Source organism: Rhyacophila brunnea, unplaced genomic scaffold, assembly GCF_057557595.1.
Source record: "Rhyacophila brunnea isolate RB1 unplaced genomic scaffold, BYU_Rbru_1.0 scaffold_3, whole genome shotgun sequence".
Taxonomy (NCBI): Eukaryota; Metazoa; Arthropoda; class Insecta; order Trichoptera; family Rhyacophilidae; genus Rhyacophila; species Rhyacophila brunnea.
In genome coordinates this window covers 48,505,835-48,522,015 of record NW_028232965.1, presented here as the reverse complement: position 1 = coordinate 48,522,015, position 16,181 = coordinate 48,505,835, and the positions used below count along the sequence as shown (strand labels likewise).

At 33.9% G+C, this 16,181-nt stretch overlaps 2 protein-coding genes across 2 annotated transcripts; both read left to right on the top strand.

Annotated features, from left to right (window-relative positions):
- The first annotated feature begins 292 nt into the window (after positions 1 to 292).
- Positions 293 to 2,588, top strand: Ada3 (transcriptional adaptor 3). Its single transcript, XM_085952485.1, has 2 exons — positions 293 to 439; positions 675 to 2,588. Exon 2 carries the CDS (start codon positions 699 to 701, stop codon positions 2,106 to 2,108), a length of 1,410 nt encoding a protein of 469 aa, XP_085808611.1. The 5' UTR covers positions 293 to 439; positions 675 to 698; the 3' UTR covers positions 2,109 to 2,588.
- Positions 2,589 to 8,651: 6,063 nt separating this feature from the next.
- On the top strand, positions 8,652 to 13,365 carry LOC147068477 (ATP-dependent DNA helicase PIF1-like). Its single transcript, XM_085952534.1, has 3 exons — positions 8,652 to 9,516; positions 10,689 to 10,849; positions 12,194 to 13,365. Exons 1-3 carry the CDS (start codon positions 8,763 to 8,765, stop codon positions 13,217 to 13,219), a joined length of 1,941 nt encoding a protein of 646 aa, XP_085808660.1. The 5' UTR covers positions 8,652 to 8,762; the 3' UTR covers positions 13,220 to 13,365.
- The last annotated feature ends 2,816 nt before the right edge of the window (positions 13,366 to 16,181 follow it).

Sequence of the window (16,181 nt, the reverse complement as noted above, 5' to 3'; positions counted from 1 at the left end):
TAATATTTGAAATTACGTAAAACAATGTTCGTTTTTTCATTATACCTATTTAAAAACGAAACTTCCTATAGCTACTACTATACCTACTAATTAATCTACTGACCAAATGATGCAATGTTATAAAACAAAAACATTACCTTTTTATCTTGAAACATTTGTTTGAAAACGGATTCTTTTGTTTTTTTCATAAATATTTAGAAATGAAATCGGTTCTCTAATATTTTTTTTTCTAATCTGTAGGAGTCAATCTTAACTTATACGGAAAACCCAATTAGTATTCTAGCAACTCTGGGAAGACATGAAAAGCGGACATCTTGGAACATAAACGTCATCTCGCTAATAACGCCTTTCTACATAAATATTTTTTATTGCTGTCTTAATAATAGTTTTTAATCGCTTATAAATCCATAGTATCGATAGATATCAATTTATATCGAAGGTAATGGGTATTTGAATGAATATCTCCGAATATATTTTGCAATTTTCGTGACATATGACATTTTGGACTAGACTAATTTCCCAGAGTTTCGCGCGCGTTCGTTCAATTTTGTTTGTTTTGAATAAACTCGATCAACATAAATATTGAAAAATAACTATATTACTGTTTACTGAAATGTATTTAAATATCTGTTATTATCTGCGTACTTGACTAATGATAGATATTTATATTCTAGATTGATTGAATTTTCATTAAAAAAATGATGGGCAAGCGAATCAGTCAAAGCAGCAAAGGCCGTATTGTCAGTAAAGGCCATGACGGAGGCAAGCCTTCAAGTCCTGGACTATCCGCATACACGAAACCTGTTAAGTTGCAATCGTCCCTAGTTCAACCCAAACCTAACCTGTCTGTGATTCCGTACATAAGGGTGCAAGATAACAATACCATATTACCTCGCTACACCACTGTTGCCTCAAGATCCGCCGATGAAGGGATAGGGATGGATGAGCTCGATTCACTCCAATTGGAGCTGGAAAACTTGCTGTGCACGTCGGCTCTGAGGATGCGCATGATACAAAACGAGATAGATAACATAGACGTTAACGAATCGAAGCGGGAGAAGAAAGGCAAAGCCGCCGGAAAACAATTACAGTACCCAGGTAAAAGAAAGTATCAAGACGATAAACAGATGAAACCAAAAGACTATGCAAAAATTTCTGCCACCCAAACGAAGGTAGCCAAATTTAAAAACTTCACCCCGGTAATTACTCCGGTCACATCCCAAGGATCATTTTCTCACGATAACATTCTCATGTCAGACAATACGGTTAAATTGGAATTGTCATCGTACGCTTCATTACCAAAAAACAACACGCCCTATAGGTTTTGGACTTCGGTGGAATCATACTGCGGACCCATCTCCGTGGATGATATCAAATTCCTCGAATCACTTCTGGCAACCAGCACCAATGTAGTTCCGCCTCCTATTCCTCCTCTCGGTAAACATTATTCAGAAGTCTGGGCTGATGAACACGTATCGGAAGAACAGCACGCTTCGAATCCTTACAAACAAAAAAATAGCGGACTCTCATCGGAAGCTTCATCGTTGAGGAAGAAAGCTGAAAAAACAATAGACAACGGAATAACTGGACCTCTCACACAGCGACTGGTATCAGCGTTGATGGAAGAACCAAACATGCAGTTCGACGTACCTGACTCCAAAATGAGACAAACATCGCCAACCAAAAACTCAAATGCTATTAGAAATTCTTTGAGTCTAGAAAGGTACCTTAGAAAAGAGCTTATAGATCAGGGAATATTAGATCCCGAAGACGTAGCACCCCTCACTAATCCCGCCGACGATGCCATATTGACTGAGATGAAGAAATGTCAAGCGGACGTCGGTATTGTTCGGAAGGAAAACTCTCGCAATCTTCGAAACCTCATATCAATGTGTAAACAGGAAATGATTAGAGTTAATCTTAAGAAGCAATTAGATCAAATAGATGCAGAGTGTACGGAGCATTACAAAAAGTGTTTGGCGGCGAAACAGAAGAAGCGACCGTTAACTAAAAAAGAAAAGGATGACGCTTGGAAAGCGATCAACGAACAAATACGGCTGAATAATGAAATTAATTCTCTACCTCTCGCTGGACCCAATTCAGGTTGAACAAACAAGTTAGTTAAGTTATGGTGTAAACAAAAATAAACTAAATCTATTTATTGCCTATTTTGTTCAAAATAAAATAATGTTCTACAATCTTAGTGTAATCGGGTATTATCTATGCACTGTGAATATTAGGTTTGGTAATCGACAGCCGGTTGTGGGATATATTGTATCCTCCTAAGTTCTTTCAGTATTAAACCTTTCCATTTACATTAACCTATTTTCAAAGTTAAAGAAGTAATAGTGGAATATTAAATGCTTATCGGTTCTTTTTCTCAAGTACAAGCATTACAAATATATAGTGTGTATAATGAAAAATGTATTTGAGATTAACATGTTCTTATAAATAATTTTAGTAAAAAAAATATTGGACTACTCTACCTAATTAAACTGAAAACAAAAAAAAAATGGAGACTGAATAATGTTTGTGTTATTTGAATATGTGTACCTCAATAGTTTTTTTAATAAATGCTTCCATTGAGAAAAAAGATGTTTCCTTTATTGTCTTACTATTTCCAACTACATACACATTTTTACATTATATTTTCATACATTTCATAAAATTTTGATCTTTGTCGATAATGCAAAAACTGTAAACTTCCATAGTCACTCTGCTCCCTCTCGACAAGTTTATAAAGAAATCACCTGAGTGGTAATACACCTCGTTAACTTTATTATAACCATGATCGATAAATAATTATTTTATAATACACTTTTTGATGTTTTTATCTATTGCTCCAACACAAAACCGATTAATAAATAGAATTCCGATGAGCTATATTCAATACACACATTTTGACGCAGGGTTTTGATTGAGTGTGTCCTACGAAAATGAACCACGTATTATGGAAGTGCAATAGTGTGTGTAATACATCAATATTAAATGAGTGTCAATTCATAAACCGAGAGTAATTGTCAATATTCGACGTACGATGTATTCTTGACACGTGTTTATGTTTATCCTGTATTCTTCCGCACTCTAGATTGGTTGCCTGCTACTCCTTACCCGTTAGGTATTTCAGTTCCCTGTGCTTTACTTTCGTACACACAAGTTTATTACACATTTTCAGGAACCAATTATGTATGAAAGTCGAGGACCGCCTGTATATGAAATTTTTGGATTCAAATCGTTAATTTTACACCATGCGGCATGATAAACAAATTTCAGTTTGATATTCAGTATTTTGAGTATCCAACACTTTGTTAGTTATAGAATTTTAAGCAATGCCTGCTGTATTCACATGTCTTAAAATTTCTCTGTGATAACTAAAAACATATTCTTCTCTGACTGGACATTCAATATAAAATGCTCAAAATATTAAATAAATAATATGTTTTCAATAACTACCTACTTCATTATAAATAAAATTTTATAACAATGCTTTCTTACGATACTGCAGCTAGACTTTTGGGATACACAGACATGTTCTCCTAATTTTATTATTTAATGATATTTCCCAAAGGAGCTTGTATGGTTGCATTAGGATTGGGATGAGAAAAACACAATGATATTATCTAAGAGGCAGAAAACTATACATTTTATTGCTGCAGATGACTCCTTAATTATCTTAAAGTTAAGAATTTATTTTGTGTTCTGAAATATTTTGATTAAATATAAGTATTATCAAACATACATTATTTGAAAACACTTCTGAGAAATATATAATCAATAGAAAAAAAAATTTTTTTTTTTTGAAAACCTTGTGAACTATTTGTTGGAAGAAAAAAAAAAGTTAGATAATTAAATTATTAGCAAGTTCGAGTAAGTTACAACAAAAAATCTTGAAGTGATCCGTGACGTCGGTTAGTAATAAAGGTAAGTAGGTACTTTAATTTAAAATACAAAAGCCAATTGACAATAGTAACTCAATTAAGAAAGCGCTTCAGCGAGTATTGTAAAAACCATTAGTTAAAATTCGTCGCAATTAAATAAAATGCCTATAGCATTGTGGTCGATGCTCGTGGGCGCGAATCAAGAGATGCAGGTTCGATTTCGGCTGGGTATCGTATTATCAATTTTTTTTTAAATATGTTTCTCCTTTTTTTCTCTGAATTTTTGTCTGAAATATTTTTTTTATGTACTTACCTATTATTTATAACAGTGTAAAACAGTGGTGCAAAGTATAGAAAAATATTTAAAATTTACAAAATCTTTCGTTTTGCACATTTTTAATAGTCCACGATGGCCAAGCATCTAATGCGTCAGCTTATCATGTCGTGGATCCCAGGTTCGAATCCACTCTTTGGAAGCCCATATAATCTTCTTAGGATCGGATATGGGAAAAAATGAATTAAAATAAAAACACACTACCTATATAAGTTACCTAGTACGTATCCCAGATATTTTTCAAACCATGAGGACCGATTTCGTCCACTTCAATGTCAATTGATATATTATAATATGTATAGGTAGGCCCTGTTACCTACAGTTATTCATATTAAGTACCTGACAAATTATACAGACATATTAGTCCAGTATTTTCTCACCAATGAAACAATTCTTTGAAGCAGTGCGAATGGGCAATTGGAAACGGCAAGATGAGATTTTCTTTAGGTTCTCATAAAAAAAAAATCCTATCCAATCAACGTTTCACCAAAACAATTTCCGTTTAAGTGGCTTATTCCCTTTGATTTTCTTTACAGATTCTTTCAGTCTCTTGACTTAAACTTGTTCCAGGTGCTACATAGGTACCATTCCGAGCTTCTTATTGAACACAAATCAGGTAAATGCAATACTTGAGGTGCAATTATTGAGATGTACCTATTTATACATTTTGACTTGACAGTAAAATTTCTGTGTATGCTGTAGGTTTACCACCGCTGTCTTCTAGTAAGGCAGTGGTTTCCAAACTTTATGTCACTACGCCTCCCTTTAAAAAAAATCAAATCTTGGTGCCTCCCCCCCTTTATTTCAATAAATAATACAGACACCTTTCAATAGTCAACAATGGACTAATATAAAAATGAAAAAGGTATCACATCAAATTGCAACGCACAACAACATATTTAATAGTCGTGAAAGAAAGCAGCGCCGGCGACTTTTTTTACTGTTAATAAAATAATATGAAAAGTGCATTAGCAAACTAACCAAGAACTCAGTAAATAGATTTTTGATCGCTTCAATACATCTGGCGCAGAAATTTAAAAGTGGAAACATGGCAAACTTTTTTTTTTTTTGTAATTTTGTTTTCCAAAGCTCCAATTTTTTATGAATGCCTTCACTTTGTCTTTTTAAATCAGTAAATGCATTTTTGGTCCTTGCATTGATTTATTCACTCATTTTTTTTTAAATTACAACCAAATAGACAAGTTTAACATCAAAATTATCGTTCCTAAACAAATTTGTCTCAAATTTCAACATTATGATTTGACCCTTTTGTTTCATTTTCACGAGATAGCCAACGCGCTTCACAATAGTATAGAAGTGAGGTATTATAAAATTAGTCTCCATATTTTCAGACAAGTTTGCAAACAACCTTTTATAGGACTGTTTTTTATGTAGTTTATAGCTAGCGGCCGTTTTATAAACTATGCATTTGCAAACTGCAAACCTGTGGCTACATTAATTGTGTTAAACTTTTCGCGCCTCCCTTTACAACACTCCGCGCATCCCCAGGGAAGCGCGCCTCAGTTTGGAAATCACTGTAGTATGGTATTGGTTGTATAGGTAGGTACCGTAGGTATACATTTTATTTTCATGATGGTTTGTATTTTTTTTTTATTATGGCAAGTATATATAAATTTACAGGTTTACCAACGTCAACCGCAACAACAGTTGAATTGGGTTGAATGACATACAGTGCTGCCAACCATATTATGATTATAGTATTTGTACTATAATTTTGGTCCACGTACGACAGTGTTGCCATCTTTTTCTATGCTGATTATAGTACAAAGGCGTAAAAATTATAGTATTTCTAAAAAATATATAGTACAGGAACATATTTCGTCTTGAATCCTTTAAAATTATAGTATTTTGGTATATTTGGCGTAAAATTATAGTATTTTACATTTTTCGCGGACATAAAATTATAGTATTGTACTATAATTATAGTACGGTTGGCATCACTGACGTACGATATAAAAAGGGTATATTACGCCCAAAATCAAAGAGATTGGACTCCTCCCATAGAGGTAGTACACAAAAAATGTCAGCGCGTACTCGTTTTGTGAGACAAAATTTTATCTCTCTGAAATTAGGTACACTTTGCTGCAAATGGGCCATACTCGGACATAAAAACGCCCCACTTAGTATTTTTTTTATCAACACTTCAGCTTACAACCAATTTATGATAAGACGTATTTTCATTACAAAAAGTTGCCGCAATAAAAACTTTATTAGGATTCAGGGTAAGAAAGAATAATGCTAATAAGTAAGTATTTTATTTTTAATAACACAAAAAACACAATATTTTGAAAAATTAAACACAAATCAGTTAATAGCAAATGGTTAAATATTGGAATAAGAAATATGGCCTTATTTTTACATATTGTTCTATATAAAATAACATAGCATTATTGTATTTTTTTATATTATATTTCCCATTTTTTCTAATTTTCGAATATTATCTAAAGTAGTGATTTTTAATGCCTGTCGACGATTTTTTTGACGAAGACTTTTTACTTTTGATCTTAATAAAGAAACTTTACGCTTTAACATAAACCGTTAGGTGTACAGGGAGAACCAAATGAAGTTGCTGGTAGAGCGCTATTTTTCGATGTATCATTAGAGGTATAATCAACATCCATCTTTACCAGTGTGTGCGAGTTGCAGTGATGCCAACCGTACTATAATTATAGTACAATACTATCATTTTAATTCCGTAAAAAATGGAAAATACTATAATTTTAGGGCAAATATACCAAAATACTATAATTTTAAAGGATTCTAGACGAAAAATGTTCCTGTACTATATATTTTTTAGAAATACTATAATTTTTTTGCCATTGTACTATAATCAGCATTGAAAAAGATGGTAACACTGGCGGGTTGTGAACCTTCGGATGAATTCGGATGAATTTTATTTGCCAAATTTTCATAAGGAGCTTTAGGCAAGTTGGTAATAGAGATATCATTTCATTAAACTATAGTAAAATGCACAAAGTGTTAACCGCACCTGAAGTACATTCATATAAAATATCGATGATATTGAAGACTCTTTCAGCCGAATAATGTGTCCACCTCTGATGAAATCATTTTCCAAGAAATGCTTCCCACACAGTAATGAATATTGAGATGCACCCAGCTCTTCCGCCCGACTGCATCAATCCACAATTTCCGAAGAACCTCATTTTTGGCAATCTGAAATAATTTAATTTATATAACATTATAAAATTGCTACATATACTCCATTACATACTTCATATAAATAAAAGATTTTGTTTGGTATTCTTAAAAACATATTTAACTCTGAAATGAAATATAAAATCTATGTAAATAATGAATGTCATTAACTAGCACTAACAGTTTTTACTTTGAAAAACACATCGTATATTTTGGGTTCAAAATAATATTATGCATACGGCCCTGGATTTTTCGCAATAAACAACCATTTGATATAAAAGTGTGAATTATTGTTATTGTAAAAGATCGTTTAGGAAAAACTATCAATGTATAAATAATTAATAGTATGCATATTGTTCTGAAATGCTGTAACTCATTTGTATTCTTCCATTAATAAACATCTTTTTACCGAATAATAACGTAAATACAGCACTCATTTGTCAATGAACGTAAAGAAAAATATAATATTATTATTATAAATACCTGTGAAAAGATACGCCGGCATTTCTCCTAGCTTTGCATCCTATTGCACTGCAAGAGACCATGGTTTTTTTTTTACTTAAAACGTCGACGAATATATCTTACTTCTTTCAAGATCGAGAGAATAACAATATTATATCCACCATGTTATTTTACGACACGAACTTGAAATAGCAGCTCCAGAATACTAACTGTCTTTCTCCGATTCGTATTTTTCAGTACATAAATGATGGCATGTTCCCTCTCCAGTCTTCAATCTCTTTGCCCAAAATACTATAATTTTGAACATAGCACAAAAAATATTTTTATCTTAAAGATTTAATGATAGATCGACCTTAACAAATACGCCAAAAGTACTAAAATTTTGATATTTCCATACTATAAATTTGCGAAAACTACTATGATTTCATAATAGAAGAAAAATTGACGAGTCGAGAAAAAGATGCGTAAAAAAAGCAATTGACCTATTTAAAATTGAATTTCTTGAATGTGCCAGTAAGCATTTTTGGTCGAAAGGACCTAAATAAAAAAAGGACCCGGAATTTTTCGAATTCTTTGTTAGTTTTTTTTTTTGTGACTAGACCTAACTGTCTTAACTTGTGTTACTTTTCAAGAAATCACAACGCGTACTATAATTTTAGCTGAAATACTATAATTTTGTGGTCTGCGTACTATAACTCGGTGACAAAAATATGGCAACATTGACTGACATAAAACGCCGTTGTTGCAGACCATAGAGTAAAGACTAATGTACTTTATTGCAGACGTTTCAAAATAAAAGTTTGAAGATTGAATGGCGGGCATAGATGAAAATAATAAAGTGCGGGATAATTATTAGTGAAGAAAGTTTATAAAGTGTTAAAGTTTGAAAAGATTAACATAAACAAATTGAAATGGAAGGATCTGAATCTTCGGTAACCTGTGCAGTAACTATTGAATGGTTAACGCCACAGGGCTCGATAAATAGGAAAGTAGTGCATAAAACAGCCACTTTAAGGTTAATTAGAAATGAATTTCAGGAAATATTCGTTCAAGTTTCGAATGAAAAATCTGCTCCGCATAAGTTCAAAATTAAAGATATAAACGTCCATAAAAAGTTCATGGCTGAAGGTAAAGCGAGTATAAAGTTTCAAGAGACGAACTGCACCGTATTTTTATCGAACGCTCCCCCGTCGAATCTAATCGGCTTTTTGAGAACTTTGTTCATCAAAATGACCGGCGAAAAAGAAGCGAGTTCTAATCCGTCAAAACATCAAAATCTCCGTGCCCAATTATTGTCCAGCAAGCCCAAATCTTTCGAGGATATAAGTCCAGTTACCTTGGCTGACATGCAAAAAGCCAAGAGTGCAGTATCTAAAACCACAATAACTACTCCTTCCCCGCCGACAAAAAAAAGAAAATTAATCGAAAGCGGCACTAAAATCCCAGCATCGAAAAAGTTATACAGTCCTTCTCCACTGTTTGTTGGGGCCAGTCTAAATGAAGAGCAACAGAAGGTGCTGGATGCATGTTTGGGAGGGAGGAATATTTTCTTTACGGGATCTGCTGGAACGGGGAAAAGTTTTCTGCTTAGGAAAATAATCTCTGCTCTACCACCCGATGTCACCATGTCTACGGCGTCAACAGGAGTCGCAGCCTGTCATATAGGTAAGAAATAAAAAATGCGTGAATGTGTGAAAATAATTTTCTGCTTACTTACGTACTTATAAACTTTGAAGTAGGAACTCAAACCTTCTTGAACCATACATGCGTTTTCATTTATTATCTGCCACCTCTCATAGCCCCCACAAGGGGGGTTGACAGGGCTCTAGCCTGGCGTGGCAAGTCGACCAGTTAAATGGGAAAAACACGCCACAAATTTGCTTTAATAGTAAGAAAAAGTCGCCTGTGGCACTATTTTCCTTAATGGTTATTAACATTTAAAAATATGTGAGTGTAATTTGGTATGATTTGATGATTGATATAGTTAAATGATAATTCACACATGGAATTTTATTTTATAATTATTTTAATTGTGTTTCCTGACTTAGACATTTAGAAATTCTTATGAATTCTTAGAATTTTATCTAATATAATGAAAGGTACCACAAAAGTAGGTCGCGATCAGTGCTTCATAATATGATGAGTGCCGACAACTCAATAAACCAACTGGATTTATTTAAAAATTGCTAAAAATACACGGAATACTCTTAACCGTGGAAACCACTTGGGGAATAATACTGTAGAAAATCACACTGCCATTAGCGATATGTAGGGGGACCCTCCATAGATCCTGGCCTCGGGGCCTGCTTCAGGATGTGGCGGTTATGCCACCTCTTCACACCTTTGCGTCCTTAACAAAGAAGGAGAACCCACTGGTTGTTTTCTATGAAGCAGATGAGGCAGCCGCGTCATCATAATGTAGCACGATCAATCAAGTATTTTTAAAAATCATGGGAACATAACTATCGTTCTACTATCTAACAAGTCAGAACCATGGGCTTCCATGTACCTAAAGCTGTCATTGGAAGCGCCATCTCCCAAGAAGAACTTCCCAAATCTCTGATCATGAATGGTGTCCATTAGAGTGTGCAAGATCCGTAGTTTGACTTAAATTTATTATTACTTTGATCGTCACACGCCACAAATTTACTAAACACCAGCACAGAACACTTCCAAAGTATACGATTGACATCCTATGATTCGTCACATGAGTATGCCGTGTGGGATTTAATAATGCATCAAAGCTTGGCCACTAAACCACTGACCGGTTAATACTTGGAAGTGAATGCCTATCTGTTTATTCATTGGAAGTATTGTTAATTTATCGTGTTCTATAGGTGGTACTACCCTTCATGCTTTCGCTGGAATCGGCGGCGGAGATGCATCACTGGAGCAATGTTTCAAATTGGCGTCCAAGCCAGTCGTCGCCCAAAAGTGGAGAAAATGTCGACATTTAATTATTGATGAGATCTCAATGGTTGACGGAAGTTACTTTGAGGTTTGTACTATTATAATGTCTCTTCTGTCATGCTGCGCATGCTTGAGCATCATTATCAATTTATTGAACGAACCACCTGATTTGTCCTGGTCCCGAGCCTTCTTCATTTTTGGAAGATCCTGCTATCTCTTTCACCTGTCTAACCCACCGTTTCTCCTTGCTCCCATCATAATTTGTATTTAAGAACATATTGTTTCACTTGCTGGGTGAATGTCCTTAACGCATTAAGATAACAACCCAGTTGGACTTGCGAATAATTCCCTTTAGTATTTCGAATTTACAAATAAATGTTATTATGATACTCTTAAGTAAGTAGTAGGACAATCTGCAGTTTAATTTTTTAATACCTCAATGTAAACTTTTGGTATTTCGTTTGACATAGCTTATAAAAAAAAACCTCTGAACATTGGATAAACAAACAAATTAATTAACATTAATACTATTGACTGAGGGGAAGCTACTTGAAGCGCCTAGTTTCAAAAGCCCCTAAAACGACTTTATGTAGTTATGAGAAAAACGAATTTAGGTAGTTTTGAGAAAAATGAGAAAAAATCATTTCTATTAAATTTGTGAATTTTATGTATTTATTTTGTAATTCGTTACATTCTAAAGAGTATTTTGGCTTTCCACTATAGGGGTATTTGAAAAGCACACCCAATCATTTTAGCGGGTTTGGAAATGTACCCTAATTTTTGATCATACGTATTGACGGTTTTTGGCGTTTTTTCAACCTCAATCTTTGGCCATCATATAGGTAATAAAAATATCCATCCAAATACATACCTAACTCAAAAATTTTCAAAAACCGTTTTAGGGGTTTTTGAAACTAGGCACTTCACTTGATAGAATCAGTATTTATGTAGTATTTGTTGAATAATTGAATTGACTAGAAGCATAATTGTTTTAAAAACATTTTTTTTTTGTTAATTCTACGATATTTGTGTTATATATTATGTTGACGTTAACATAGATTACTCAAATATCATAGAATTAACACAAAGCTTTGTTTTTAAAACAAATTATATTATGATTTATTCATAAGATATTTGGGTACAGTTCGGTTATGAGGAATACAGCGGAAAACACATTTTGAAAATAGCCGATATACTGAATTATTTGTTAGGTTAACCTAACCTAACCCAACTAAACCTAACCTAAACTAACCCAAACCAACAAATAATCCAGTATATCGGGTATTTTCAAAATGTGTTTTCCGCTGTATTCATCATAACCAAACTACCGATATTTGTTATAAAAACTAGAAACTATGCGATTTTTATGTTTCACTAGTTTATAGTAATGTTGTAATGCAACCAATATTAATTAGGATTCTTACTATTTCAGAAAATTGAAGAAGTGGCTCGTCGGGTTCGTAACAATGATAAACCGTTCGGCGGTATTCAATTAATTCTATGCGGAGACTTTCTTCAACTACCGCCTATAGTGAAAAAGACCGAACAGAAGCTCTTCTGCTTTCAATCAAATGCCTGGGACAAATGCATCGAACAGTCGTTCGAATTGCAAATCGTACACAGACAAAAGGATTCTCAATTTGTTTCGATCTTGAATAACATCCGGATCGGTCGGGTCACCGAGGACATAACCGAAAGACTGATGGCGACATCTAAACAGAAAATTGAATCCGATGGCATTTTAGCGACTCGGCTCTGCACGCATACAAACGATTCAAACTTGATCAACGAGTCAAAATTAAAACAACTCCAAGGAGAAGAAAAGATTTTCAGCGCTCAAGATAGCGAACCGTATTCGTCGAGTCAACTGGACACCCAAACTGGGGCACCTGCTAAACTCGTTCTAAAAGAACAAGCGCAGGTTATGTTGCTTAAAAATCTAAACGTATCTGCTGGGTTAGTAAACGGTGCTAGGGGAATAGTGGTACGATTCGAAGAAGGACTTCCTGTTGTACGCTTTAAAAACTTAAAAGAATTCACTGTGAAAAGTGAACGATGGGTTGTTAAAACATCTGCCGGGACACTTATTTCTAGGAGACAAATTCCACTTAATCTAGCATGGGCGTTTTCCATCCATAAGTCACAGGGCCTCACTCTTGACTGTGTAGAGATGTCTCTTTCTAAAATATTTGAAGCGGGCCAAGCGTACGTAGCTTTGAGTCGCGCTCAAAGCCTTGAGTCTCTGCGGGTGTTAGATTTTGACTCCAAACAAGTGTGGGCAAATCCTACCGTTTTAGAGTTTTACCAAAAATTCAGACGACGATTACATCAAACTGAGATTGTTCCTTTGGGAAGATCTTTTGCGAATAAAAGTAAAATAACGTTCGAAACTTTGAAAAACTCTAGATCGAAAATTACTAAAAAGATCTCTAACAAACCACTAGTCAATATTTGCTAGTCATATAATTCCATGAATTACTTTTTAATTCAAAATTAAAACATAGTCTCCATTTATGTAATGAATCATATTTATTTATAGGTTAACTTAACCATCTTGACTATTTCATATAGAGGGTATACTGACAGAACGCATTAACTCAGTTTTTTCTGTTTTAAATGCCAAAATGTATACAATTTTACGCTCTACGTCCTGGTAAAACGCACAAAGGCATAGGATATAATGGTGAGAAAATAGAAACATTATTAAATGTTTCTATTTTCTCATTTTTCAATTTTTTTATTCTGATAGAAAGCATGATAATGACCTAATGCGTTCTGCGTATACAAAATACAGGACTTGTAACATGTCGTATATTGTGTTTGCCATAAAGGTTAGTCTTTATAATGCAGACAAAATGATTTTAAATCATAAAAAAATCTACGTGGGAGAACGCTTTGAAAGTCCTTTTTGCGATTATCTCAGAACTTGTTTTAATGACTTAATGCTTTCTGTCAGTATACCCTCGATATTATGAACGGTGATATATTATATTTCGTCAATTGCATAATGGTTATTTAATTATGTTATCTATAGGAGAGAGTGGATAGATTACCGTATTTGGTCCAAAGCAGGACGTATGGGTCTCCACAGATTGCAGTTTTATGAACAGATTTTTTTATGAAGGATAACTTAACTTTTTGCCCAACCCATTCAGTGCATTTGATCAAACACATATTGAAAATTTAGCTATGGAATCAAGACCAACATTGTCGATCGTTCTACCTCGGTCTGGTTACCATGACTCTTGAGTAGTCAGTAATTTAACAAGAACAGGCTGATTTTAGTTCTGCATATTACCAGACTCACAATATATTATATTACAATAAATTTATTTTAAACATCATTTTTACAATAGGATTTTAACTCTGACATCCTTCATTTTTTAATTTATAATGTTTAAATACAGAATGTAGTCAATGTTCCCTCCAATTATTCTTTGTGCTGAAATAATCCTGAATGTTAAAAAGTTCTTGTGCAGTAATATAAGCAGAAATGAAAAGATCCAGAATCAAGATAATACATACCATACACATACAAATTGAAAAAAACCTATTCATTGGGTGTGTAACATTTAAATGATTTGTTTGTGATGAACTGTGTGAAGCTGTTAGAACCCCTAATTTTTTTTAAAGGTTCAGTTCCGGTGGAAAAATTGAATGACTTTCGCTTCCGGGGTCCGATCCCATCAAATCTAATATCAGAACCCCTCAATATACTTATACTATAAGTATTTCAATTTTGGATATGTATTTTATAAACCCAACAAGTATGTGACTATACTATTTTTTCAAAATATTGTTTGTCAGGTGGAGCATATATAAATTGTAGGTATTTAACTACATTAGTATAATTTTCTTGTTATTGTATGTAGTCATCGCATCGGAGCTATTGCAAACATTTAATGATGACTAGGCCCCCGCCGCCTGTTAATTAAAATCTAGGATATAAATATTTTTCCTGTAAAATGTTGTCACATCGGAGGTTCTAACAGCTCACGCACATGATGATATTATACATAGTTAATATTTTTAAAATCTTTTAAAAAGTATTAAGTAATTAGAAGTGTTCTAATAAATAATTATTTCTATACTATTTGAGGGCATTATATGCAAAACTGCCACTAAGTTCAATCTTAAAAATAGATTTAAGGTTGCTGATCACCAATGTGTTCTATTTACAGCTGCGAATGTTTTGCATCACTCGACCAATGACGCCCGTATCGGTTTATGGGAAAGAGCAAACGTGCACGACTGTCTTGCACCTAGTGTGCGAATTTGCAACTCTACATTTGGTGCGAATTTCCATGACGCGGTCAACTGCGTATTTTTCACTAGGCACAGATATCACAATGCGTATAAAAATGGCGACGACTGAGAAACTTGGGTTTGTCCATAATTATCGCATACTTTTACGATTTGTCGAACGGGGGTTATAAAAATATTTGTAAGAAAGATGAAATTGGGAGAGAAATGAATGAAGGTGGTCTGCAGGTAGTCTTAGACAAGTAGTATGCTGAGCATTGAATATTCTGCCTTCTGTCACTGACATTTATATTAAATTTAGTCTATGGCTTTAGCGTGTGCTGCCATCTCGTTTTCATAGAATCATAATACAATTTACGTGAAGTAGGTAAAAGTTATAGTAATTCTGAAAATGCTATAGTGTACGTATATTTTTCATACCTAATTCATATAAAATACAGTAGGCGCTCAGTAATCCGCCGTTCACCAATCCGGCACGTCCAATAGTCCGGCATTTTGCAACCCAGCTCTCCTGCTCTACAATCCGGCGGTTTCACATTAAACTGCCGGATTACACAGCGGAGAGCCGTTCGCTCGGCAGTTTGGTGCCCGACCTTGACAGATTATTTATTATTTCTTATAGAAATCCAATAATCCGGCATTTCCGACAATCCGCATAGGTGAAAAAATATGGGTGCCGGTTTATCGAGCGCGTACTGTATTAATATTATTTAAGTACATACGTGGAAATAAAATTATTTAGTTTGTGGTTGCGATTGACGCATTGGTATGATGGCAAACATGAAATTCGCATTAAATGCAAGCAGAATATTTAAATAGCGGTTGCGTTGCAAATAAAACGCATTGGTGAGTAGGCTCCTTAAAACTAATAAATTATGCTTACTATGTAGTGAGAACTGCGTTGATAATTTAATAGTATATTTTATATACTTTTCGTATCTGTAGCTAATTCAGAACTGAATGTAGCGTTTTTCATAACATAATACCCTCGATCTATGTATCTGTTTTTAGCACTTTAATCATGTATGCACACAGCATGTTCACTGTCTTTAGGTTATATATTATTTTATAAAGAAGTTAAAGCTGAACAGCATTAATTATGAAGCGATGTGTTTCGAAATAATTTATTTGATAAGTACATAGTACTAAACTACTTC